Source organism: Calonectris borealis, chromosome 4 (assembly GCF_964195595.1).
Source record: "Calonectris borealis chromosome 4, bCalBor7.hap1.2, whole genome shotgun sequence".
NCBI lineage: Eukaryota > Metazoa > Chordata > Aves > Procellariiformes > Procellariidae > Calonectris > Calonectris borealis.
Genome location: NC_134315.1, coordinates 1,915,875 through 1,943,283, shown reverse-complemented (window position 1 = coordinate 1,943,283; position 27,409 = coordinate 1,915,875). Strand labels below are relative to the sequence as shown.

At 48.5% G+C, this 27,409-nt stretch overlaps 1 protein-coding gene across 3 annotated transcripts in view; it reads left to right on the top strand.

Moving 5' to 3' along the window:
- The window catches only part of SFXN5 (sideroflexin 5), a 107,246-nt gene extending 80,587 nt beyond the window's left edge, over positions 1–26,659 (top strand). For 2 of the 3 annotated variants that reach the window (XM_075148341.1, XM_075148340.1), the window contains one exon: positions 20,658–26,659. In XM_075148341.1, the coding sequence (XP_075004442.1) occupies positions 20,658–20,735 (78 nt within the window). In that variant the 3' untranslated portion in view covers positions 20,736–26,659. Of the gene's footprint in view, positions 1–13,685; positions 13,835–20,657 lie in introns of all 3 variants that reach the window. The other variant, XM_075148339.1, reaches the window with a different exon arrangement.
- The last annotated feature ends 750 nt before the right edge of the window (positions 26,660–27,409 follow it).

Here is a 27,409-nt window from a genome sequence, read left to right as displayed (position 1 = left end):
CACCCAGCAAACGCACCTTTTACAGGCAAGGGATGGTCATGTGTGATCCTCCTCCCTTCCATCGCATCCGTTGTTCTCCAGGGGTGGTCTGCGCCAGGCCTCTCCCATGTGGAGGACATTTAGACTGTGTAGTAATCAGAACACCAGGGATCAGGGGGACAACCAGGTTGGAATAAGGTGGTTTTTTAAATGTACGAGGATAATGTTCTGCCTGCTTGATCACCAGTCAGAGGGGTGTCTCAGCTAGCACGGAGGGTATCTGGCCCCTCTTCAGTGATACCCAGGTCAGGTCTGGTCAGATCACAAGTCAAGAGATGTTGGTGTTTCTGACTGATGACTTCTGCTCTGAGACTCCAGCTGGGTTCATCCTGTCTTGTCTGGGGACGTGAGCTTAGTCAGAGCTGAGCTGCACCAGGGAGAACGTGGTTCAGCTGACCCTCTCCCATGACAGTGGTGTTTCTTGGTGTTAACATAGTGAAAACAAGTCTTTGTCCATTAAGCAAAGAGCCTGGGGTAGACATTTGTTGTGGATGTACTTTCCCAGAGCTTCTTTGAGCGTTTCTGCCTTTTCATCATCTAGCCTGGCTAGATGAAGAAGACACAGCCTGGGGGCTAACAGAGGAAAACTAGCCAAGGAAACAGGCAGAATGACTAATGAAATCACTCGTACCTAAGTTAGTTGAACGAATTGCTAAGTGTATTTTTTTGTAAGTCATTAATTTTGACCATTCGGTGTTTGGAGCTTATGGATTTGCAGATTGTAAATTTGTACATTTACAGGGAGGGACTCTATTAAAAAGTGGTAAAACCTCTATCAAACAGAGCAAAGGACTTTGCTGAAGTTTTTTTGGTGTCAACTCTAACAGTTGATGAGAAATTGGTATCACAGTCTCTACTGGTTAATTCATTTTTTTAGGTCTGGATGGGTTTATCCACGACTTCTAGCCAGGGAATCTTGTTGTACACTTGTCTGCTAGACCGAAAAACGTGATACAGATTTTCTGTTGTCCTTCTAGCTGTTTCCAGGCTGAGATAAAACTGTCCCTTAATCTTCTCTTTAAGAAACTGAATATATCTCAATCTTGGAGTCTCGTGCTAAAAGATGTGTTTTCTGAAGCTTTAATGATTCATATGGCTCTTCCTTAAACTTTTTCTAATTAGTCAACATCCTTTTTGGAGCAGTTCCATAAGAACCAGACACAGTATTCCAGTAAGAAGTTGCACAAGTACCAGTTGCAGGAGCAACGTGATTTGCCTGCTTCTACTTGAATTCATACATCCACAGAGCATGTTAGTCATTTTGGCATGAGCTCAACCTTAGCTCCTTGTCCATCATTTTTTTGCTGTGATCCCAAGTTCTGCCCAGAGGTTTTGGTTATGAAAGACTGAGGAGTATTTCCAGGTCTCGCACCCATTCGAGGTATGTGCCCAGAGTATGTCCAAAGTTGCTGTTGGAAGGAGACTTGGACTTAGAGCATCCTTTATGCTCCTATTTCCAGGGAAAGGAGCTCCACCCACCAGAAGGTAGCCATGGCCTTTCCTGAGAGGGCTTCTTTCGAGATAATCAGGGGAGCAAGACCACAGGAGGTACCACCAACCTCATTTACCCCAAAGGTGACATTGCCACCGTTCTCCCAAAATGGTGCCCCATGCCGTAGGTACGCTATTTGCGCCCAGAGGCAATTTTATGTTTGACCATAGCACGTTGCACGTTGACTTCTTTTCCACACATCTAGAGGCCTCTGTATCAGTGACCTGGGCTCTTAATTATTTACTGCTTTCCCAGACTTCGTGTCGTCTCAAGCCTTAAGCGGCGGTTATTGTGTATTTTCTCCCTTCTCGCTGACGATGCACATGTTTAATAGCCTTGGCCAAACAAAACCATTCTTTCAACATAGACAGGAAACTCACCCTACAATTCTGTTTTGAAATTTAGCATTTTGTACGTTTCCAGTATTTTCTGTAGGCATTGCTTAGCATGGGCTTCTCTGAAATAGTAAGTGCCTACTAAGGTCAGTGGGAACTAAAGCTTTGGTACCAGAATCTGAGGCATTCAGAGTTAAACACTTTGGGCTCTACAAAAATAATTATTCATTGCATTATTTTCTTTATCTAAAAATGAAGCTCACAAGGTCTTTTTGCCTTTTGTGTTATAGCTTTATGGGTGACAGATAATTTATAACGTATAGTATCTGATATTGCAGCTTGAGAAATTGTGTTGATGCTAACAGCTGAATGAATTCTAGCCCACAAGGAAAGTTAAGGTCTGGCTTCCTCCAAGGGATATTCAAATTGCAGGCATCAGACAATACTGAAACCATAAAGCATCACTTGAAAATGACCTTCTAAAAGCAGATGAAATGTTATCTGCAGTGTAAACATGAATCAGTGCTGATTAGTAGATCAAACGGAACGACGTGCTCTCTGCCCACGCTTCATGTCAACGAAGAGAAACCATTACAGCTGGTGGTATAGCTCATTACTTACCGGGGTCTTGGCTCTGCTTAGCTGGAGTTAGCTCCATGCGCACAGCTGGACCTCACATCTGTTGACACCGAGGAATCAAGTTCTCCATAGCAGCCTGGTCTGATTTGTCTTCCAGCTATGATTGCATTCATTATAAGTATGTGCGATTGTGTGTGTAACGGGTGTTCCTCCCATTCTGCAAAATCTCCTTGAGACTTTCTCAGTGGTCAGCGACTGTGGGGATGCTCAAGTGAGCAGAGCGAGTGATTTATCTGAAACAATCTCTCCAGAGCCATTTCTTCACAGCCTTGGATAGGAAACCTGAGTTTCCTTGCGAAGAGCATTTCTCAAACTTCTTGGTCACTCATCACTGGTCCATGAATTTGTCAGATAACTAAGTTAATAGACTTTGAGTGTTTGGACATTGTATATATATATGCATGTGTATATATGTATGCAAGTGTGTATTTGCTTTTTCTCATAACTGCAGTAGGTGAAGCAGCTATGAACATAACACGACTGAGATGATGCTGTTGTAATGAGCACTACCCAGGGAGTAAATTATTAACAACAAGATGTAATAGGCGTGTTTCTGTTCCAAAAATATGATTATGGTCTAAGCAGCAACCCTTTCAGGAATTGTAAATGAGCCAAATTCTGCCCTTAATCACACATTCACAGTCCTTTTTCTTTAGTCAGAGAGCAAACACAGAAGCTGCTGTGTTATTAAGCACTTGTTTTAGCATGGGAGCTTGAGTGGCCGCCTTTGATCCACTCTTCTAAAGGGGCTCAAACTTACAATTAGTTTTCAAGCAGAATTGAAGCCTTGCAATAGATTTAATAACTGTGCTAGATAAATGCAGCCACCTTATCACACCAGCTTTAGCTGCTTCAGAGTTATACCTGTTTTAAAGTAACGTAAGAGAAATCAGAATTCAGCTCTGGTTGCATACGGGAACACCAATATCAACTAAATGAAAATTCTGGAGCTGAACAACCTTCATGTGCTGGGAAGGATAATCCAGGTCTTCTCTTTGGTGGGTATTTAGTCTAGCTAAGAGCTCATACCTTCCCTGATTTTGTACAGATGGAATCCACTTTGAGGTCTGCGGTGGTGCTCCAGAATTACAGCTTGTTTCTAGATGTTATCGTTTTGAAGATCACATTACAAAAATAAAACCCTAGTGTCAGCCGTAAAGACGTGGGTCCTTGAGACTAAGCACGCTTAAGATGCTGAGAAATTCACTTTTCATCCCAATATAGTGTTAACTCCGGTACCTAAATGCATCAATATGCATTAAGTAATTCTAGGAGAAACATCTAGTTAATGCATTTAGCCCACAACCTCCAACTGCCTCCCATGCCCCCCGGGGAATCTCTTTTCTAGCCGCCTATCCTACAGCATCCCCACTGACAACTCCTACTCAGCTATGCACTGCCAATAGAAACAGCTGTGACAGTTCCAAACTGAAAATGGGACTTGTGCAAATGAAATTCAGTGTAGCAGCAAAAGAAATAACCATGGGGTTGCTCCACTGATTTTCCACCCTTTGGTCCCTGCTCATCCAGATCATTCATTTTTCAGCATCCGAGGGGATGCTGTTGAACTTCCAGGGTGCTGCAAACCCACCGAAACTTGCCTCATCCCATGCCCAGTGTGCTGGATCGTGCTGATAAAGAAGGATAAACCCAGGTGAGAAATGGAGCTGAAGCAAGAGCTGATGGCAGAGAAAACCCTTCCGCTAGCTGTAATACACATGCCCTCGCCACGGGTTAGGTTGAAAGGACCTTGGTTGCTGGTTAGGGCAAAACAAGCCATCTTCCGGAATTAGGCTGATTTCAGCTGAAAGCCTTTTCTTAAAAATAATCTTCCTTTTGGATCTCCAGGACAAGGGGAATAAACAGCCTAAAATCCAAGGCTGAGCTATTGTTTTCCAATCTGTTTTAGCCTTCATCTTGTTGGCAGGCTGCTTTAGAAAAGCAAAAGGTTAATGAGCCAATGTGCAGTGGGATTATTGCAGTAAAGATGACAGTGAACCAGTAATTACTAATTAGATGCAGTTTAACAGGAGGAACAAGTGAAATCTCCTCTTCACCAACTGTCAATAATTAGCAGATTTGGTGAGGTTGAAATGTGTCCACAGTTAAAAGGCTGATTTTTTAATGAAATGGCACTTGACAAAAGAGCTGTATGGAGGTCACAGCCATAGCCCTCGAGACGCTTCCCTATACCATACTTAGGAGGGAAATCAGATGCAAGACAGCAGGGGGTCCCCATGAAACCATTTCTCCCTTGGGATTGCATTGCACGGGGGGAGGGGAGCAGGAGGGATTCTCTGCAGTAATTTTGTCCAACTTGGATGAGAAGCAAAGGAAGGGATTTGCCAGCTGCCATGGGGAAAAAATGTTTGAGAAGTGAGAAGTTCTGTGGTATTTCTTTGCTTCTGGGTCTGAGGAATGGTTTCCTGAGAGTCTGGTAACCTGAGTGTGCTGGCCAAAGTCTACCCTTGGGATGGAGGTTGGTCTAGGAAGGAACTCCTCTTAGAAAAGAAGTGACACAAGGTCCTTAAGGACTGGCAGGAGGCTGGAAGCTCAGTGGTATGTGTCTCCCAAAGACTGCAGAAGATTCAAGCCCTGAAGCTTTGGGTTCATACGGGCACACAGGCGATGCTCCATCGTTGACTTCTGAAGCATTAAGAGGTTCATCTGAGGTTCCTCTCCTATGTGCTGATCCAGTTTCTCTTCTGGCAAAGTAACTATCAACATAGGCAAGAGTATCTTTGCTTTCCACATGAACTTAAAATGGAGAGGCGATCTGTGTGAGCTTCTTTAATGCCCATGAAACTTTTTAGCTGAGCAGAAACCTCCAGGATTTATATGATACTGAGTGGTTGAATACTGATGTGGTTCAAGTAGGGCTGGAGAGAAAAGCTATGGTATTTGGAAATGTGTTGAGCCCTGTTCTGGCCTTCAGGTGAAGGGTGGTGCTTAATGTTTGTGTCTGGCATTCTTCCGTGAGGATGGACTTGTTCCTGTCAGAGGTTGGAGGACAAATGAGTGACCCCTTTCAGAGCATAGTCCTGCGCCTGGAAGGGGAAAGTGATGGGAGAGGAGGTGATGTTTGGGGAACAGCAGATGATGCTGCCATGACTACACACAAAGGCTGGACACGGTTGCACAGAACTCAAATGTAAGTTACTAGCCCATCTTTTATAAGAAATAATAGCCTGAGGAAATCATAAACTAAGTCTATACTCGTAAAGCCAGCAGGGTCCGAGCACAAGCTGGGTGACTGGCCCATGGTGTCCAGCCCAGTTAACTGCCTGCATGCTCTCTGGGTCGGTTTTGGCTTGCCAGCTAATGCTGGAGGGTGGCACTCCCAGGGACTGCTCCCAAGGAATAGAGCCTCCCACTTTGGGGAAGAGTTTGGCCATATGGATGCAAGCTGTGCCGTACCGGTTGGCCCCTGAGCCTGAGACTGGATACTGGTTCATGTTGGTTCATGCAGCTGAAGCCTCGCCTGTCCCATTGCAAGTATTCAGGAAGTTGTGGTGCAATAATTTTAGCCTGGGACCTCTCTAGGTTCATTTGATTTATGACTTATTGGGGCTTATTTGAGCTGAGTTTTGACATCAGAGGACCATGGCCTTAATCTTGCATTACAGGAGAATCGTGTCTTCCTGCACCACGACAGGACCATGCCTCAGTTGAGCACTGGAAAGGCAAAGATCTCTTTAGCCTTTGCTTTAAGTGTCTGAGACTGCTGGCACACAAAGCAAAGGGTACATCTGTCCTCCTGGACTTCTGGTGGAGCCTACCCTTGCTGTCAGCCTGGGCGTGGACCTGAAGTCTGGAGACCAAAGTGTTTGTCACCAGCTCTTTTTGTGACAAATCATTCCCTGCTCCAAATCAAATTACAGCCTTGGCCATGAACCTTCATGAAGTCACCAGAGCAGCTCAAAGCACTGGGGGACCAGTCCCCAGTACTCCACTCTGCTGTCTCAGTAGCTCATGCAGAGAGATGGGACCTTAGTCATGCAGCAGGCAGGAGTCCTCACCTGTACGTCTCGGGAAGGTGACCGTGCCGTAACTGCAATCTGCCGAACAGGGAAGGTCGGCCTGAGGCTGCTCGCCAAGGGATGAGCAGTGAACTTGAACCCGACTCTGGCCTAAGCAGCCAACTTTTTGGCAAGGTTTCAACCTCCTTTGGGTGGAGACAGGAGTGCTTTTACCCTCTGCTTCTCTGACGTCTCCCTTCCTTCCCGGCTCTCACCAGCCCTCTCTGGTTGAGAGCATCAAGCAGAAGAGAAGACGATGTGTTCCCGCCTTAGCCCCCCTTCTCAGCCCCTCGCTCAGGTTTTCCTTCACCTGCGCCAGCTGTCGGGGCAGGGTTTGCAGACCCGGCGTGTGTTTCCCGAGGAGCCAGACTTCACACACTGCCTCCCCCGTGGCCCTACCCTTTGGCTTTCCCTTTACACCTCCACTGCTCTCCCCCCTCGCCCCCCTCGGCAGCCTGGCATCTGCAGAACACCTTTCCTGTCAAAGCAACCGGGGGGGGAAAAAAAAAAAAAAAAAAAGAAAAAATCACAGTAGCTTGTTTCCTGTGCTGCAGATTCCCTCCACAACTTTTAGTTTCCTTCTAATTGCATTGCACGGGAAAGCTGCTGCGCGGGAGCCCGCCAGCACGGAGGAGTCTCTGCGTTACTGGAAGTATTTAGGTGGTCTGAGGTGATTTGGCTGGATTCGTGCTTGCGCTTAGGCTTGCAGAGAGACGCACCGGGAGCCGGAAGGGTCTCTCCAGAGGATGGTGATGAGCTGTTATCACTAACTATCGCAGTAATTGTCAGTGCTCTGCAGATGCCCGCGGACTGTTCCCAACCCATCGTAGGCCTCCTACACAGCTTCTTCTGTCAGGAGCAACCTGATCTAGTGGAAGGTGTCCCTGCCCATGGCAGGGGCGTTAGAACTAGATGATCTTTAAGGTTCCTTCCAACCCAAACCATTCTGTGATTCTATTCTATGATTCTATGACTTGCTCTTGGCTGCAGGGATCTGCCCCAGTTCCTGCTCCCACCTTGAGTTTCTCTCTCTCTGCCGTGGTCTCCAGTGTGACACAGACAGAAAGAAGCCCGGAGCTTTTGCTGTATTTGCGTTAGAGCTTGCAAGGTCAGACCACCCTCCATACTCTAAACTTCCAAGTCAAAGTGGCAGCAGAGCTTTTTGGGGAGCTCGGGCATATTGAAGGACATAGGCAGGCTCACATGCTCTAAACCCTCTTCTCGAGCACATCTCCCAGGTGAAGGTATTCCTAACACATGGGGACACTTCAGGCTTAGTAGTCCTCTGCTCTGCTTCCAGTGGTGCTTTAGCCTGAGTTGCTGAACCAACAGCCACAAGCTCCCTCCTGCTTCAGGGGGGGCTTCAATTCAGTGCTTGATGTTTCTGCAGAGAGCCTCTAAAAACCAAACAAACTAAAAGTCCCAGATTCTATATCACTGCGACATTCTTGTTCCCCCCAAGTCATGAAAACCCCCAAATTCTCATTATTGTGTCATAACTCCTCATCACTACTGTGTGATGCTCTTTGAAGTTCTTTTTCTGGGACTGTAGCAAGAGGATAGGGAAGATGATGTGGCACAGTAATTTCCTTCTGCCCTCGTCCAGCTGGATGCAGCGGCAGTTCCAGATGCAAACCCATGGGTGGTAATCTCGTGGAAGCAGCATCTGCCTTGTCGCAGGGCCACCTCCCATTTCCCAGACTCATGGCAAACTTCGTTGCAGTGCCCTTTTGATTCATGTCCTGGCACAACTGAGACTCCTCTTGCTGTGGGGTCACTTACCTGAGACATGACCAGCAGAGAAGGAACCAGTTTCGCAAAGCAAAGAACATTTCTGGATCAGGACATCTCCCCTTTCCATCCATGTTTTTTTTCCCATGTCTTTCTCAAAATCAAAGCATTTCCCATGCCTACTCGCTCCCCAATGGGCTGGGGTTGGGAGGTCTCAGTCACTTCTGGGAGCAAATGTCCTTCTTTCCAAGAGGAAGAGGAAGGATCTGGTCTTGAGGAGCATCGGCTCCACCATCGCTCTTTGCAAGCCCCTAGGAGACGTTGGGGTGGTTAGATTTACTGCTGCTCAGCCTGTTTGCACCTCGCGGTGTAATTATTAGGCTCAATGACATCTCTCGTCTGGGGAAGGTCACGAGTGAGCAGTGCTGTGATTGATTTGGAGCCTGTGTCTTTGTTCTCACGTTCCCTGTCCGAGAGGCTTTGATTTGTGACCGAGCTGGTTTTTGAAGTCTGCTCGTGAGAGTGGTCCTTTGTTTCACGACCAGCGTTCGCGGGAGTCAAAGGTGCTGAAAACTTTACAGGATCTAACCCTAAAATCGTAACCTGGACCAGCAGAGCTTGTTCTTGCTGGGAAGCGAGGGCTTGAACCGAACTGTTATTTGTGGTCATTCGAGGTGGGTGTGGGAGAAAGGACCCTTTTGTACTGCCCAGGGGCTTCAGCAGCGGTGTCAGACGGGATCTGGTTTCATGTTTATATCTCTGTCCCTGGGATACAGGTTCAAGTATGTAAACTATCTATCCTGCAAGCACAGGCTCCTGCAGGTGTGTGGGTGCTAGTGGGCATAAAAAAACATTCCTGACACCATCTCTTTTGAGGAGTCTTCACCTCCTGATGGCTATAAGCCATTAGGAGTCAAAAGAAAGAGCTGACATCCGACAACTCCGGATAAACAGCTAAACATTAACCCTTAAAGTGGCTCGAAAAACATACTTAAAAGGCACTTTGTGGAAAGAAGCCATTTTTTTCCAGGCCTGTTAATTGCTGTCTTTCTTCAGGACACCTTTCAGCAGCACCTACAGTAAACAGAGCAGCTCCTCCCGAAGCACTTCCCCCAGGGATTCCTGCCCGGCTCGCCGGGGAGCCTGTGGAGGTGGCCGTCCCCGTCTCCTCCTGCCCTGTGCGGTCCTCCTGCGGGTCTTTGGTTTTGCTGGTTTCTTCTTGGCCTGAAAGCCAAGACCTTTCCTCTCTTTCTGCCAGCCCGCCCTGAAAACTCAGTCCCCTGTCTTGGTGGTTTATTTGGTGCAACCGGGTTTGTCCCCGGCTCTTCCCCGGCTGTTGCCTGGCTTGCCCCCTCTCTCTGCAGAGTGTTGGGTATGTCCTTTTCTGCCTGCTCAGAGACAGTTGTTTTAGCTCATCTGAAGCAACCGTAGCTCAGACTACTCCAAGTGAGTTGTTATGAGCAAAGGAAGGCGGCCAGTTGTCCAGACTTGCCCGCTGTAAGCATGCTTCCTTACTGCAGAGAATGCCTTATTAATCACATTTCCCAAGCACAGGTACATATAATTATCTGTAATTGCTTTTTAAATCATTTAGATCTAGCAGCCTGTTTCTAGTGAGGCTGTCAGTCCTTCAAGAGAAGGAAATGTGATGGAGGTTGGGATCCTGAGGAACTTGCTTAGTTTCTTTAAAGCAACAAGAACGTCCCTAAATCTTGCAATACTCATTATGCTCTTCCTTCTTAATAGCAGAAGAATTGCAGGGTTTGATGTTCTCACCAAATAGCAACAAATGCTCTCTTCCTCAACAGAACTGCTGGAGGGATTCTTACCAGAATAGACCTAATAGCTCATTTTCATCAAAAGGGAAACTTGCTACATTCATAATGTCCATATTCAAAAGCAGGATTTTTTTTCTTCCAAAAGAGGAGAGATGACTCTAACTCTTTTTGTGAATGCCTTTCATTCCAGCAAGGAGCAGTGACCCTAAACTCTGCAATTTTGGGGGTTCTTAAGGTCGTATTTTAGGTGGGTTGATGACTTTTCTACCCATCAGTTGGCTTGAACGTTCCCCAACAAAGTCTACATCATGTAATGTGAGGCTTCTTCCTTCAGGCCAGGAGGAAGTTTCTTTTGCCCTACATGCTATAGATTGAATGCTGTGCACAAACAGTTTTGGGAGAAGGTCCTCTCCTCAAGAAGGGTCCTTAGCCCATGAGGCTGGGTGACCTGAGGTCAGAACCCTTGTGTATCTGCTGTGGTACCCGCCTAAGACATCCACCTCTCCAGAGCTCCTGTAGAAATTAATTTAATTTTTACCTTATGAGCACTTACCTCCTACACACGAGCAGACCTTCTTGTCCAGAGTAAAGGAGAAAAGGCATCTTAGCTCCTGCAAAGGCCTTTTGTGTGGTTCTTCATGGAAGACGCATCATGCCATGGTCTTAGCTTCTCTCCATCTCAACTTCACTTTGATTCTTTGTTCAGTCTCATGCCTGAGCTTCTGCATTTCTTTGTATGGGTGATGAGTTCGTGTTACTTGTGCCTTACCCCTTGGTCCTTGCGAAGCATTGCAGAACAAGGTGCCGTGCTCACCGGGGACACAGGCTGGCACCTCCTGGATAGCAGTGACTGCGTGAAAGGAAGGAAAGCCCTTCGCCTTCCTGGATTGCTAGAGAGAACTGGAAAAGTCTCTTTTCTCTGGAAGACAGGCAGAATCTGCCACGATCTTGCTATTTGAAACCTTATGGTTTCAAAGCCCTTATTAGTTTTTGTTTTTTTTTTTTAAATACTTGAGGTTTCTGGTGCTGTGGGCAACCCTCTTCTTTCCCAGAAGACTCAAACCCACAATTTTGCAATGACTTGGAGACGGTGTCACGTCGGGGGTTGACCTTTCAATCTGTTTATAAAGCTGGAAGACTTGAGAGGGTCTGAGAGTCGTGTGAGCCCAGTGCTCACCAAACCCAGCTCCTAAGAGTGGCTTGCATTCATCTCGCCATGTCTGTTCATCATTGATGTATCTTGAGGCACCAGAAGGGTTCCCGTGGGGAACTGGAAGATTAGAGCTGGTATCTTACTGGTGGACTGGTTTGGGGCAGTGACCGAACACGGGGGCCGGAGCACAGGAGTGAAACGCCGCTGTTGAACTGCTCTGCTATGGACAGGCAGGGACACGCCGAGCAGTTGAAGCTACCTTGCAGCCTTAGGTGCCTGCTGTCATATATTATTATCCCACCTGCTGACACTGTTGTCATCAGTCATAGAGCACCGGAAACAAACGTGCCGCTGGGCGAGGGCAGCTCATTGCCACGTGGCGGTTGTGCTCTGCTCCAGCCTGGCTGGGCAGTAGCCTAAAATGCCATGTTTTCCTTCTTCCCAGCTGATTAGAATGTTGGGGGTTTTTTGATATGCGTATTCTTTTTCTTTAGGGAAGTTGTGATAGGCTAATTTGTGATTCTGGTGAGACCCCCCCTGCAGTGCTGCGTCCAGCTCTGGGGTCCTCAGCACAGGACTGACATGGACCTGTTGGAGCGGGTCCAGAGGAGGCCACCAAAATGGTCAGGGGGATGGAACAGCTCTGCTGTGAGGAAAGGCTGAGAGAGTTGGGGTTGTTCAGCCTGGAGAAGAGAAGGCTCCGGGGAGACCTTATTGCGGCCTTTCAGTGCTTAAAGGGGCTTATAAGAAAGGTGGGGACAGACTTTTTAGCAGGGCCTGTGGTGACAGGACAAGGGGAATGGTTTTAAACTAAAAGAGGGGAGATTTAGACCAGATAGAAGGAAGAAATTGTTTACACTGAGGGTGGTGAGACACTGGCCCAGGTTGCCCAGAGAGGTGGTAGATGCCCCATCCCTGGGAACATTCCAGGTCAGGTTGGACGGGGCTCTGAGCAACCTGATCTGATTGGAGAAGTCTCTGCCCATGGCAGGGGGGTTGGACTAGATGACCTTTAAAGGTCCCTTCCAGCCCAAACCATTCTGTGATTCTATGATTCTATAATTTGCAACTCCTGAAGCTGAAGTTAAAAACTCCTACCCTTGATCATAGAATCATAGAATCATTTAAGTTGGAAAAGACCTTTAAGATCATCAAGTCCAACCGTTAACCTAGCACTGCCAAGTCCACCAAGGAAGTGGTGGAAGTTGCTGTCCCATAACTGACCCATAAATCCTGCAAACTCTTCTGCTCTGCTTCAGGGCAGAGTCAATTGTTCGCATTTAAAGTGAGGGCAGTAACATCTTAAACCTTGTAGCTGTCTCAAAAGCAATTGCACATCTCTATCCAAACATCTGTTGAGCATGAGGAATATTCCTACTCGTCTCTATACAGAAACCTGATGGCACCCAAGGTGCTGCTGACGCTTTGCCTTTCGTGCTTTGCTAAAAGCAGTGACGTTTTCAGGGGACGGTGCAGAGGTGTCAGCAGATGTGATAGAGTGTGAATAGCTTGTGGCACTAACACCGTCACTGACATACTTTATATCTAACGGATGTCATAGTGTCATGCGTGGTGCCACATTCAGACCCTTTCCAGCCTGGTCTGAGAAGAACCTCTGTTTTCTGCCCTGTCCTACAGACAGCTGAAGGTAGATGCTGGTGGTTAAAGCATCCATGGCGAAAACCAGAAAAACCTTCTGAAATGGATAGCCCTCAAGAACCAGAACAGCCAAATATTCCAACTTTCCTCCTTTTTATTGTTTGAAGGAGGGGAGAGAAAATGGAGATAAAATTAATTTCAAGCTATGGTCCTTTTTAATGCCAATTCTAGGTATGTCCAACCGGAGGTTAGACAGCAGCACTGAGATACATCTCTGGTGTAAATGTGCTGGCCACAGGTCCTGTCAGAGGCGATGTATTTCTCTCCTGCGCTTCAGTGTAAGCCCGTCTGCAGAGAAATGATATATCCCTAAAAACTTACTGTTTGGAAACAGGGCTCTGAATTCAGAGCCGTTTATGTGAAATCCCCCACGAAACTACTACATTGCAGGGATTTAACAGGTTACTCACCTGCTAGACACATGACAGGAGTTCCAGATTTGCAGTCAAACAAGAAACTTTGCAAATTACCCGGACTGCCTGATAGTTCCTTACTTTACATATATGCTGCATTACACTTGAATCCACTTTTATGGCAGTGAAAGGGTAGTATAAATCAAATGCACTCCTGAGCTTGTTTTTATCTGCTTATTCCTGTCCTCATCTGCTACTGGCTTTGCTTTACTTCCAGGCACGTAAGAGAGGAACCTCTTACTCCACGAGTGCGTCTGTTCTCCCGGCATGGTGCATCAGGGGTTTGGATGTATCCACAGTTGTAGGCTCTGATCACTCGGGTGAGGCTGTGCCATGACTTCATTAGAAATATAAGCCAGGCACTAATGGTAGTGGTTGTATTGATGCAGGAGTATGTGACAAACTTTAATTGTTTTTTCCTAAATAGATGGGTCCAGAGCTCCAGAGAGGTTTAATCTATTTGCTTGTGCAGCAGCTCCCAGCCCTCAGTGTCTTCTCCTTCCAAAGCCGCTACCTTCCCAGAACATCTTCTGGTGGTCTCTTCTCTGCCCTGGGCCACACCGTTGCATGTCACAGGTTGTGTGGACGTGCTGTGTGGGTGCACAGCCTTCGCGGTGCTCTGCTTGCGGCATGCACTGGCTCTGCCCGACCGGTCAGGCTGCTTTCTCGGTGCAACCCTGGCTGGAAAAGCACATCTGCCCTCTCCTTGCAGCGTGGCGGCCGGGGAGCCTCGCGAAGGCTCTTCGGGAATGTCAGTCGCCGGGTGCAGTTCATACCTTGGCGTGTCAGACAAAAGGAGATGATCAAAACAGGGATGGAGAGAAAGGAGGCTCTAACCCCTCACCGGGGAAGCGCTCGGTGCCTCTGCACCAGCAGCTGCGCAGCTCTTTGATCCCTGTGTTTCGGGGGGTCCAGCCCTCCCTCCCCGCACCGACCCCAAAGTCACCACTTTTTTGGGAAGGTGGACGGTGTCAAACCCGTGAGTGGGCTCCCACCGAGCCACGGGGCTCTTGCATCCCGGGTGGGGCTGGATTCGGACATGTTGTGACCAGTGATGGGTGGAGGGACACCCGGCCACTGGGCTGCCAGCGGCAGCGGTGGCTTCCCCGGCTCTGGTTATGTTTTGTTAACACCTTAGCCAGCGTCAAGGATGGAAATGGAGTCGAATAAGTTGTTTCCATGTTTTTGAGAAAAACATTTTGACTAGATACGATGTTTTTTCTTACAAAAACTGAATGTTTCTTTAAAAGAGGGGGGTCTAAAAGACTTGAGAGGAACAAAAAATGAAGAGACCTGTACCAGTCAACTCTTAAGTTCAATTTTTATTATTAATTTGAAGGAAAACTTAACAAAATTCAGGTTTATCTCAAAATCGTTTTCCCCAGCTTTGTGATTTGGCCAGCAAACTGAGTATCAATTATTTATGAAGTTATTTGTTACCCTGTACGTTAGTCATGAGACCATCTCTCAACCAGTGTGTCCAGTTGTGGGGTACATAGTTAATTTTTAAGTATGTAGAAAAGCTGGGAAGTGGTCAGAAAAAAGCTTTAACACCAGTATTTCAAACAATAATTTGCCTTGCAGAGAAGCAGCAAGAGTTTTATCTGTAAATTTTAATGACGGTGATTTAATAATCTTTGAATACTTTCATGGGCATAAAATTTTTGGCAGGGCAGAGCTCCTTAGTGCAGCAAATAGATAAATGCAAAGCTGGAAGTTTGAATTTAGAAAAATGCAAACCATGTGGATGGCTGATGGTCTTCGAAGCGGCATCCTGAGAGGTCTCATAGCTCCACTGTTGCTTGGACTCCTTAAGCAGAGGCTGGATATCTTTTGAAAAACATCTTCTGTGATTTAACCAGAAAGTTTTTGGGTGAGATGGGGCATTTCATGAACTCTCTCACTTGTCAGGTCACCTTCAGTTAGCCGTAGGTCCACAGCATTTCCAAGAAACTCTCCTTAGCAAACACCAATTTCCTCATCTCATTCCTTAGCAAGTGGATCCATGGAAAGCACTTTAATTTTTTGATCTCTGGGAAAAGCTTTGGAAAGAGTTTATCTGAACACAGGAGGAAACAATCTTGCTGTCTTTAAATCATTCAGTATTCATTTTCCAATTTTGGAAAGCCTTACAAAATTAAGCACAGGTTCAGATTTGTGATTTTGCCCCATCAGCATTCTTTCAGCTACTCTCAATTAAAAGAAGAAAAGAAGACCTGAAATATCTGAAAGAAGCAGTCTTACTGTGGGAACAAGAACATTGAAAACCCAATCAAGTTGGTTTTTGACCCCAAGTAAGCATGTTAAACCAAATTTAATGAGTTGCGTTAGGTGACCGTGGGTTGAAGGTGAAAGGAAGCCTCGGCAGACCTGTACAGAGGTGCTTTCACACCATGGTTGCACCAAGCTACAAGCAGAGGTGCCTGGTGACCATGGCGTGGCTGATGAGCAGCAGCTCGTCTGTCCGAGGAAAAACATGATCTTTTTTCATCGTGTCTGCAAATGCCGAGGACAGAGCAGAATCTGTTAGCGTGCTGGATGTGCCCCACCTCTCCGTCTAGCTGTGCACAGAGCCCACCACCGTGGAAGCAGCAGCTGCTGGTCCTTCACGGTGCTTCGTGGTGCTGTTTATTAACCTTGCTACACCTCACTGAGCTTCACTGGGGCTCGCTTAGCTTGGCATTGCCCTCTGCTGTTGCCCTGATGTCTGATGGCCCAGGAGGAGATGGCAGAGGGCTGCTGGAAGGGCCAGGAGAGCCCTCCGGGGCTCCGAACCGGTGCCACCACCGAGCCACCTCGCTGGCACTGCCGAGGCAGCAGCAGAAGACGCAGTGACCAGCCTGATCCTCCCTTCCCCCACCTCCCGGTGCAGCATCCGTCAGTCCGCATGACCCTCCCCCTACCAAAATTGGCTGCTTTCTTCCTTCTTCTTCCCCCCCCCTCCCTTTTTTTGGCTGAGTGATGAGCTGTATGCCAAATCCATCTGCTCCTGTCTCCCCTAGCTGCCTTCCATATCATTACAGGATCCCTGGCAGCCAGCCTAGACCTATCTCTCTCCCTGCACTCTTAGGAGCACATTCCTTTCTACACCTTTTGCCGAGCTGGGATAGAAATGAGTATCAACCCCAAACAAAAAGCATCTGCTTTCTGCCTGCTTCTGCTTCACCGGACGCGCATGTACGCTACACCCGTGTCAGCAGCGAATGCAAAACACACACAACCCCCCACCTCGCCGCCCCGCATCCAACATGGGCTGACGAAACTTTGGGCGCCGGGAGCCTGCCTCACACCCTCTCCCTCTCCGTCTCCGCAGCACCAGCTGTGACCACCGCACCATTTGTTCCTCCAGCCCACGCCAGCACTCGGAGCCAGTTCTTTATCACCCCAATTAGCCTTGTCTGTGCTGATGAGAGGAGAGAGGCTTCCACTGCAAGGCAGAGATGGGGGGGAAGAGAGCTGGCGCGCGGTGGGCACCGCGAGAGGCGATTCCCTTCACGGTGGCTTTGTTCCCCGGGAGGGATAGATTTCACCGGGTCAGGAGCACCGCTAAAAAGCCAGCGCTGTCATCCCGCCTGCATTACCTGGGTGATGCTGGTTTATAAACAGTTGCTTGAATAAGGTCAGGGGACACCGTTTCTTGGTTTTTTCCCTTTTTTCTTCATGCCCTTGGCTATCTGCTAGAGGGAAGAGGGGCATCCTCAGGCTGCGCCGGCTCCCAGGTATTGCGGCGGGCTGTGGCTAGCACCGGCCACATTTCTGGATGAGTTTGGAGATGCACCCTGGCTGTGTCCCCAGCAAGGATCTCCCTACATCTATGGCAAAGCTTCCAGTAGCCTCCCAGGGGGGGTGAAGCAATTCCCCTTCTCCCGCTGCCTCGTTATAGTGTCTCCCATATGTCAGGATACCGAGCGGTCAATGCTGCACTGATGCTCATGCAGCCATCAGCCTGAAAGCCTGTTTTTTTTCCCAAACCAGCCCCCTGTAGCACCCTCTGGGAGCGGTGCTTTTACACCGCGGTTCCCTCAGTGCTGTTGTGAGCTTGCGTCCCTCCTGGACTTCTGTTCTCCTGGATTCGTTGTTGAAGGGCCTTTTCTGGTAGGCACCTCAGTGCTGTCATCCCAGAAGGGGATCCATCCTTTGCCCCAGGACAGGTAGATCTACCTCATCGGGAGGAAGAGGATGGACACAATTCAAACCCAGTCCCATGGTGGGCGCTCAGTTTGAAAGGACAAAGTCGCCCTGTGTGTGGGGGGGCAGGTCCCATCAAGTGTAGTCCCAACAGGGTTCAACCTGTTGCTCAGTGCACCCTCATGGCAGGCGTTCCCTGTTGAAGGGGTTCCCAGTGTGCCCATGACCAAGAAGGATCCTGCTGGGGGTCTTCTTTGCAGTTAAGTCACAAGAAACTTGACAAGAAATTGTGGTCTCCAGATCCATTTCACGATGCCATGTCCAGTGGAAGGTTGGCCATGCAGGTCCAGGATGCTGAACATCCTAGCTAGAGTAGCAGTCTACACCAAAATAGGTGAAATTACACTTTCCAACAAAAAACCCTGAGGCATTCAAAGACTGAACTGGTACACAATAAGGTTGTGTCTTAACGTTGTCTTAATATCTGTAGCCTACCACTCGAATGCTTCTCCCCATTCTTCTGTGTTTGATTTCCCAGTGAGAGGAGTAAGTTACTCCTGATGCATTTCTGAAGGGCTTTGTCAGTGCTGCTGTGGAGCACGTCCCTCCTGTACCTGCCTCCTTGGTGCAGATGCATCTCTTGGAGCTCCTGTAGCTGAGGCTTTAGAGCAGTTTTTAATACCTGCTTTATTAAAGTCACCCAGAAGGGGATCTGCAGATTGCATCTTCTCAGGCTTCAGGAAGGGTCTTAATTGAGCTCAGTAATACGCAGCTCCAAACCAATGCCTGTGACCGATTGTATCTTCTTTCAAGATCTTCAGAGGAGTCCCTGACCACGTGTCCATCTTGCATTAGGTATTCATTCACTTGTCCTTCTGCTCAGACACCATAATCTGTCTCTGAACTACCACACCTCAACCCTGTCCCTCCTAAAGCCGTCCCATCTAACAGCCTTGTGTACAGCCTTGCCGTGAATGAAGAGCTCAGCCATGCAGGGAAAGGAGGCTGTTTCCCTCCCGGACCCATGGAAAGGAAGCCGAAAGGACCTACAAGCAGTTATCTCATCTGTCTCCTTCCACCAAGACAAGCTCAATTCTGCTTAAACCATTCTCGATGGGTTTCATCTAATTTGTGCTAAAAACTTCCCACCACAGAGACACCACACCTTCCCCAAGCATTTGGTTGCAATACTTTGCTCCTTCCCACTAGGATACTCTTCCTGCTGTTCAGCTTGGATCTTACTCAATGCTTTTTGAATTGTGTCCCAAGAGAGCGTGAACAAAACATTACTCCTTTCTTCTGTGCCGTAGCCTCTTGCACACGCAAATACCACTCTGCCTCCCTGGGACTTTTCTCTTCTAGACTCAGCACATCCAAGTCCTCAACGTTTCCCCATAGGTCTTGCTTTCAGACCATTAATCTGGGGTCCACCAAGGCAGACGTGGCTTTTCTTGGAGCTCCCACCTCTCCGTCCCCCACTGGAGAGGAAGGGACTGTTGGTGGCTCTCTGTTAGCTTTCTGCGGAGACGTCCCAGGAGCAGGCTGGGTTTTGCTCTGTCCGAGCTGCCCCACGTCCCCAAGCCCTACCGACGCCAGCATGGACGGTCAGGGTCAGACCACCCAATTCCAGGTCATTTCAAAGCGCTTCCCACCTTGGTATTTTCATACCAGTGGGTGAAACCACCCAGCCCCGATACCTCAGAGCTTTTCTTTCTGTCTCGGGAAGAAAAAATAAGAAAACAATAGGAAGAAAAGCTGTGTCAGAGCCAGGCAGATCAGAGTTAATCCTCCCTCAAAATGGATCCCGTCAGTGCCGGTGTACGTGAGAATCGCCTCTCCTGCACCTTTGCCGGGCACTCTCCCCGGCACAACGCTTCACTTTGTGTTTCAGCACAGAAAGAAATGGTGAAGTTGCTAATAATGGCACTAAAAGAAAATATGCTACATCTGTTATGGATAGCAGTACAAAATTAGCTGATCACACCTCTGACACCCAAGATGTCTTCACTTAAAATACTCGTTGGCTTACTTTACATAATTTGCTGATTATATTTAAAAGAAATACAATTTTGCAATTACTGTTCTTTCTGGTGTGCTATCTATGCATCATTTTCTTTTTATGTTTATATATTTCTCCTTCATTAGTGCAGTCTGAAGGGTGATTAGATCCCTTCAAACATTTTACAGAGGTTAAACGTTGATTAAGATTTAATTATTACTGTAAATAGCTTGGAATGACATATGGTGCAAAAACCTGACATATGTGCATTTGAATAAATGAAGTGCTATTTCCCATGATGCTTCAGTAGCTGTTTAACAGCTTTGCTGAAGGGTTATGTTGCACCTCATGTTAAGATTGCTTTGATGTTATATTTTGTTGGGTTTTTGCAGCTGAAAGCTAAGAACAGTTTTTCCAGTTTTTAAAAACATTGAATATTTTAAATACCTAAATTGTTTTGCACAAATTTTTGCTAATTTGTCTAACTAGGTTAAACATTTTCAAAAGCATTTCGATTTTAACGTGGGTTCCTAGCATTGTGTCAGCAACAGCGTCAATTCAATGTATAGGATTTCTAAAAGTCTGATCTTGCAAGGTGCCCTGTCCCGGCTGGGAGCGGGATCTTCGCTTGCCGCGGGAACCGGGAGCACCACGGATCCCTCCCAGGGATGCAAAGGTTCGGAGTGATTTCAGAGCAAGGGAAAGCTTTGCGCGAAGCTGGCAAAAGGAAAAAATTAGGAAAGGGCTGGAGATTTTATAGAGAGAGAGAAAGGGGTAGATAAGATTTTAGCTGCGATCCATCCTCCTGGGAGGATACAGAGCCCTGGTCCAGGAGACAAATGAGGGTGTGCTGTCCCCTCGTGTCACCAGGCAGCCCTTGGCTTTGCCGGGTCCCTACAGGTGCAAAGCGCAGCTCCGGGGACTCGATTCCTTCTAGCACCATGCGAGGGGACCTTGGCTGCGGGAAAAGGAAGGGATCTCTCCAGGAAAATGATGAGTGGGATCCGTTTGATTCTCAGAGACGCTCTGTAATTCATCGAATATTGCAAGGCAGCGAGCGTGCATCATTTCATGTAATATAAATCAATCCAAACAGGGTTGTTTTGAGACTTCAGCAGAATAAAGCTCATTAAAGTGACACAGAAAAGGCATGATTGACATCGTATTATTTACATATCCTACTTCTCCACATTAATTTATTGATCTGTCGAGCTCCTGCTGCAGGACAACAACGCGATACCGATTCTGATCTTGCCTCCTCTTTGATTTCAGATTGAGACATCTCGGCTGGAGCCAGAAATCGCAATGGCCACCACCAGTAAGACTGTAGTCTACAATAAAGGATTGTAAGTGGAAGCGGACAATCTCAGCCCAGAAGATCTGGGGAGGGAAAGGGGGAAACTTGAGATCCCGACTGGGTAAAAGAAAACAACAACAAGAGAAAACAAATCGTAGAGCTCAGCGATAGTAACGTATTCCCGCTCCCGGCGAACTGGGAGTAAATTAACACTTGCAGAGAACTGACGCCTCACACCAGTCAGAAAGATTAATATTAAAAGTTTTAAATTAGCAACAGGAGCAGCAACAAAAAAATTACATTCAAACACTTTAGAGAACTAGCTAAAGAATAATCTCAGAACTTAATAGCACTGCATGGAGGGATGTTTAACGGCGTGTTTACATGGTTATACCTAACTACATGAAAGCAGGCTTCACCGAGCAAACTTTGTTTTCAACGCGAATTAAATCTCCACACTAACGCCGCGCAAAAATAATTCCGTAGAGATCAACAGGTGCATGAATGCGAAGCGCTCGATAGGGTGTTTGATAAGTGTCCTGTATTGATTTCATGCCGATCCTGCCCCAGTGATCATGTGCGAAAGCAGCCTTCCATGGTTCAACGTGCAACGCTCCGTTAGCACAGCGAAGGTCATAGCCTGTGCGCCCTCCACCCCTCCCTCCTTCTTCTGCAGATGGTCCTGGTGGCATCCTGCCGTTCATTGCACTTGCAAGACTTTGTGTCACAGGAGACTACCGCCGGGCGTATCTGCAAGGGCTTTTGCCCGGGGTTCAAGATACTGGAAAGCCAACGTGCCCACACCTTGAATAGGAAGGGATCTTATAGCAAAAATACGATCGATCTGCTCTTTTCCTTTGCACAGACACGAAGGATGGGGTTTGTCCCACCTAATGTAGACCCTCTAAAAGTATGGTTGTTAATCTAAACTAATTGGCTAAGCTACGCTTTGCTAAGCTAGTTGTCTGAGGACATAATATGCTTTAACATTTGGTCAGCCCTGAAGTGGTCAGGCAGTTGGACTAGATGATCATTGTAGGTCCCTTCCAACTGGAACTCTTCTCCTCTTCTCTTCCTTCTTTCTCTTCTTTTCTCTTCTTTTCTCTTCTTTTCTCTTCTTTTCTCTTCTTTTCTCTTCTCTTCTCTTCTCTTCTCTTCTCTTCTCTTCTCTTCTCTTCTCTTCTCTTCTCTTTCTCTTCTTTCTCTTCTCTTCTCTTCTCGCTTCACGTCTCACTTCGCTTCCCTTCTCTTTCTCCTCTCTTCTCCTCTCTTCTTCTTCATCTCCTCCTCCTCTTTCTTCTTCTTCTTCTTCTTCTTCTTCTTCCTCTTCTTCTTCTTCTTCCTCTTCTTCTTCTTCCTCTTCTTCTTCTTCTTCTTCTCCTCCTCCTCTTTCTTCTTCTTCTCCTCCTTCTCCTCCTCTTCCTTCTTCTTCTTCTTCTTCTCTTCTGTATTTTTGCCAATGCTTTCAGACAGCAAAACCAACACTGTCCAAAGCCTTGTGCCAGTGCAGAGGAGACCCAAAGCAGAAAACGATGGACAAGACAGCTTTGCCTGGCAGCCGTGCCAAGCTGATGGCTTCGTGAGTCTGCATTATCAGAGGGGTGAACTGCCCTCTGGAGATGGCTGTCTGTCTGTCTGTCTCTTCAACTACTCCACTTTGGGGTGCTTAAAGTGAGGTGGGGCAAGTCTCCCCAGCACTGCACCGAATCCTACCCTCACATGGGTTTGGGGCCATAATTTGGCTTTCTGATATCTTGTATCCAAGGTAAACCCCGAGTGACTCCCTGAGGACCAGAGGAGTTAATGCAGATTTTGAACATGGTCACCAGTAGAAGACCATGCCGACAGCAAGATCTGCCTCTGGGGATGGAGCCGTGGTGATGGACACAGCCGAAGGCACAGGCTGTCATCCTTCAAATGCCAGTTTGTTGGGGGTTTTGGGGAGGGTGGGGGGAGCAGGGGGAACCAAATCGCCACTGACGCAGAATGTATTCGAAGGACTTATTGCAATGCTTGAAATCGGGAGGCCTGAGCCCCGCCGGGGGCTCCTCCACCGTTGGCTGCTCTCGCTCCCCGCTGGAGTCACACCAGTAGGGGCTGGAGTCACACCAGTAGGGACTGGAGTCACGCAACGGTCAGGCCGGCTCAGGAAGACTGATTCTGTCCCTGCACTGGTGTAAATCAGAAATAATTGCACGAAACAAATCAATTTTATGGATTTACATGCCAGCGTGCAGGGGAGGAGAGGCCGGCTCCGGGCTCTCCATAGCTGCTGTTGATGGGCCAGCTCCTGGTCCCTGACACTGGTGGAAACACAGAGTGGGTCCAGTTACACTCATGAGCTAATCTGGATTTACACCAGGGTAAAGGACAGCTGAATTTAACGCAGTAGAATTCCTCTAATGCACTAGATGAGATGAATGTATGCTCCGGAGGAAGCGAGGCCACCCCATCCGCTCCGGGTGGGATTTGCAGAGGCTGCAAGCAGGTGGCATCTGTCCTGAGGACATTTTCATGGGCATCTGTCCTACGGGCAGCGCAGCGCAGAATCAGGCCCTGTATTTTGCCTTGGGGGCGAGTAACTCCCCGCAGCAGTGGGAGAGGGGAGCAGGGACGCTGGCAATCCCCGAACAGCAGCCGGCCGATGGGAACCGCAGCGGCAAGGCTTCGGAGAGCCTTGGGACGAGCTGTGCGCCTGAAAAAGGGCCCTTTCCATTGCTGCAAGGCGTGGGAGGAGGTGAGGACCGTGGTGGGATGCTGGGGATGCAGGTACCCCCTTGCACACACATCCACACGAGGGGAAAAAGCTACTCTGAGCCTAAAACTTCAGTTTACAGCTCCGCCGAGCCCACAGAAGTTAGGAGCCAAGCTGCATCGTGTTGCACGGAGGCACAACTTGCTGCCTTCCTCCTCCTGAATGGAAATGCGAGGCTGAGACAGAAGCAGCCTCTTGTGTTGACAGGGAGAAGCCTCCTGGCTCCGACGTCTGTCTGGGTGGATCATTTCCCCTTCCCCGGTGGGTTTTGTCGCTGCCTGAACCGTTCTGCTGCAAAGCTTGTTCATCCCAGGCTTTTTTTTTTGGGGGGGCGGGGAGGAAGAAGAGATGGAGACTGCCCTTTGCCGCGAGGTTTCGGAGAGGTGGAGCAAGGAGAGAAGCGGTGATTTGGTTTTGCATGGTGATCACCGATCAAAGATTTCAGTGGCTGTGAGCTCCGGCTACCTGCCGGGCCCGCAGATGGAACGAGGAATTTGCAGCGCAGGGAAGGAGTCAGGGCTTTGCTTGCTGTATTTCTTCAGGAAAAGCATGGATCAAGCAAGTTCTGCCTTGGGAAAGAGCCAATTCCCAATTTTCTCCGTGATGGGAAGCGAGTACGGATGCTTTCCCTGCGCACACATCACCTGCAGAGTTCCGGCTGCGTTAATTAGCAGGGGGTGCTGGTCCCGTTAATCCGGTGATGCTCAGTAAGAACTGCGTTGGTTTGGAGAAGAGACTTGGGGCTTATCAAGCCGCGCGGCGCCTGTGAATCGCGAGGGCCTGATCCTGCTGGAGCGGGTGAGGACCAGCTTGAGGGATGTCAGAGGAGCCGCGCTGCGAGATTATGGCTCGGCTCAAAAGCAGCTGCGCAGTCGAACAAGTGACAATCAAACGGTCTAAATGAGTCTGGATTTACCGTCTTCCCGTACAAACCCCGTCAAACTTGTTTCGCTTTATGTGTCATGAAAACGGGTCTCAGTCATCTCAGCAGAGTTTGCGCTGAGAAATGGATACGTCCCGGGGTTCTGAGTCAGGCGTTCGCCGGTGTTTATCTCTGAGCAGGTTGGAGACGACGTTTGCTCTCGAATTTTGTTCAAACGCAACTCCAAATGTTGTGCCCCCCGCCCAAAGCACCAAAGCTGCTCCTGCTTGGAGCTGGGAAGGGAGAGCCACCACCTCGCGGGGTTCGGTTCCCTTGTCTAACCTCTTCTGAAAGCACCTGCAGGTCTGGCGTTGCGAGGTAGCGCCTGCAGCAGCAGTGCCCAAGAGGTTGGAGACCCGAGGACTCGACCCTACGTCTCCCAAACCCATGTGTGTCCCCTTCCTCCAGGCAGTCAGGATGGCCCAGACCTGTCCCTGCTGCTCTTCCCCTCGCTGTCCCCTGGCTCGGTGGTGGGCAGGACGAGGTACGTGGATCAGGAGCACGTTTTGGTGGTCCCATGGTCCCAAACTCTTGAGGAACACAAGATCCCCCGCGCTGGGACACTGAAGCCAGCTGATGAGGTTCAGCTTTTGAGCCCCCACCATCCCAACGCAGGGAGTGTCGAGATGCACCCTCTTTATTTTTATTTAAAAGCAGCAGAAAGGCTCAGCAGACACAAACCTGACCCTTACGGATCTTAAAAGACCATTTCACTCGCAGGCAGCTCAAGGTTGGGCTCAGCGTGGTTGCTGCCGTCCGTGGTGGAACCGCCGGCGAGCACCAAAATACCACGCTCAACTCTTCCTGCAGCATTAGGAATGAAAAGCGTGGAGCTGGGGAAGCGGTGGCACATTAGTCCTGTTTATTAGGACAGCAAATTGTGCCAGAAAAGACTACACACAACAGCTAATGATAACATTATGCACATTCACTTAATGGCTAATTAATCTCTTCGACTTTCCTAATGTACAAAAAGGAGCCTTCGGTTTGCGAGAACAACCCAACCATTTGCATTTCTTATTTCCTATAATTGGGGAAGTGGAAGAAATGGGGAGCGCAAAAACCCACCACACACATCAAGTTGTTCACCTCAGCAGATAATAATAATGAGATGATCATCTCCTGTAGTATTTTAATTAGAAATGTCGCAGTTAATTGATTTCTTGGATATGTTAATTAAGAAATAATGAGGACCAGGTTGCAGCAAAAGGTGCCAGCGAGAAGTTTTGAGTCCCTCCTGGAAGACGTGTCTGTTGGCTGCTCCCCGAGCCGGCCAGGGGACAGCCAGGGGGACAACCCCGGGGTTGTGTCCCCCGTGTCCTGAACCCACCCTTAAGCTCGGGCACAGCTCAGCTCCTTCCATTTTTGCTTGTTGCTCATTTTTTCTGCTCTGCATCCCAGAGTGCCGGCGGGTGCCCAGGTCCCGGCAGGACGGGCAGCGCCGGCAGGCAACGGGTCGCCCCGATTGCTGCCCGTGCCAGCACCACGCATCGCTGGGATGCAGGATGACCCGGCCGGTGCTGGACCCTGCCACCCTGGGACAAGCGATGCTGGTAGATCTCAGGGTTATACCGATGCCACATAGCGTCCCCCCACTTCGGTTGGCTTCTCTTGAAGGGCTGTGATGGAGATCCGGAGCCTGGGATGCCCTCCAGCCGCGGGGGGGGAGCGCGGGGGTGCTGGCGTGTTGCGGCGAGAGCCCGACAGCCTTTGAGCAAAGCTTTTTAGGGTACAAATAGGCTCATCAGAGAAGCTCTGACAGCGTTCCTGGTGTTGGGTGTGCAGATGGTGGAGGCTTGAAGTGGTCCCGGTGGTGGTAGATACCCCCAGCCCTGGGTATCTCCCCGGGTCGCTTTAGGAAACATCCACTTTTGGGCTTTTTTCCCCTTTTTTGTGGTTTATTTTGCACCCAACATCCTCAGCTGCCCCTTCTCATGCAGTCGCCCTCCGGCACCCGATCTGAATGCACCTTATAACCGCGTTAATGGCAAGTCCCTTGGGACGCGGCGGGGGGGTCACCCGCCAGCACCGGCACGTCTTCCAGCGGTCCCTCCGCGGGACCCCCGCCGGCGCAGGGACCCCTGCCGCCCTCGGGCACCCTGCCGCGCGCACCGGCTCTTTTTAACCTTCTCGATAGAGTTATCGACCGCGACACTTTGTGTAACACTCGGATCTGTCTGGAATAAAAGAGTTTAAAGCCTTCCGACCCGCGTGCGGCTGTTTAAGGGGAAGGAGGATGCGGATGTCGGGATTCAAAGGTCTCGTCTGAAAAGACAAATTTCTTGTGGGCTGGTTTGCCAGGGGAGAAGCTGCCAGGGGTGGGGCTTTTCCCTACAGCATGAGGGGATGTGGGGAGGGGGCTTTCCAGACAGCAGGAATTGTTATATGTGTGTGTGTGTGTACATATATATATAAAATATTATATATAATTATAATGTATCATATATAATAAAATATATAATAGGTAAAGATATATTTTAAAATATGCAATTATATATAATTATAGATAATATACATTATAAAATACAATATATATATACATTATATGCACAAATATGTGTGTATATTGTGTGTATACTATTAAAATATATGTAACATGAAATACACATAATACAGTATATATACACACATGTGTATATATTGTGTGCATGCATATATATGTATGTGTATAATGTGTATATATATATGTGTATATATGGTATATCTTATATATAATTACTGTATTTGTGTATATTTTTAACATATATATTTTTATATATAATAATTATAAGCGTTCTTTCCCCCAAACTCCAGCGAGATGTGGACAGGACGCCCAACCTTCGTCCCTCAAGAGCCCCCGCCCAAGTCCCTCGCTGCTGGGGGGTCCCTTCGCCCGCCCCCGGCACCCCGCGTCTGGGGGCTATTCCCGGGGGGCCGGGAGGGAAGCAGGGCCGTTGGGATCCTGCCTCTCCCCGACATTCAATCCCCCGGCGCAGGTGTGACGCTGCCGGCCCCGAAGCCGCCGCATACCTCTCATACCTGCGGCCACCCCGGCGGTGGCCCTGCTCCAC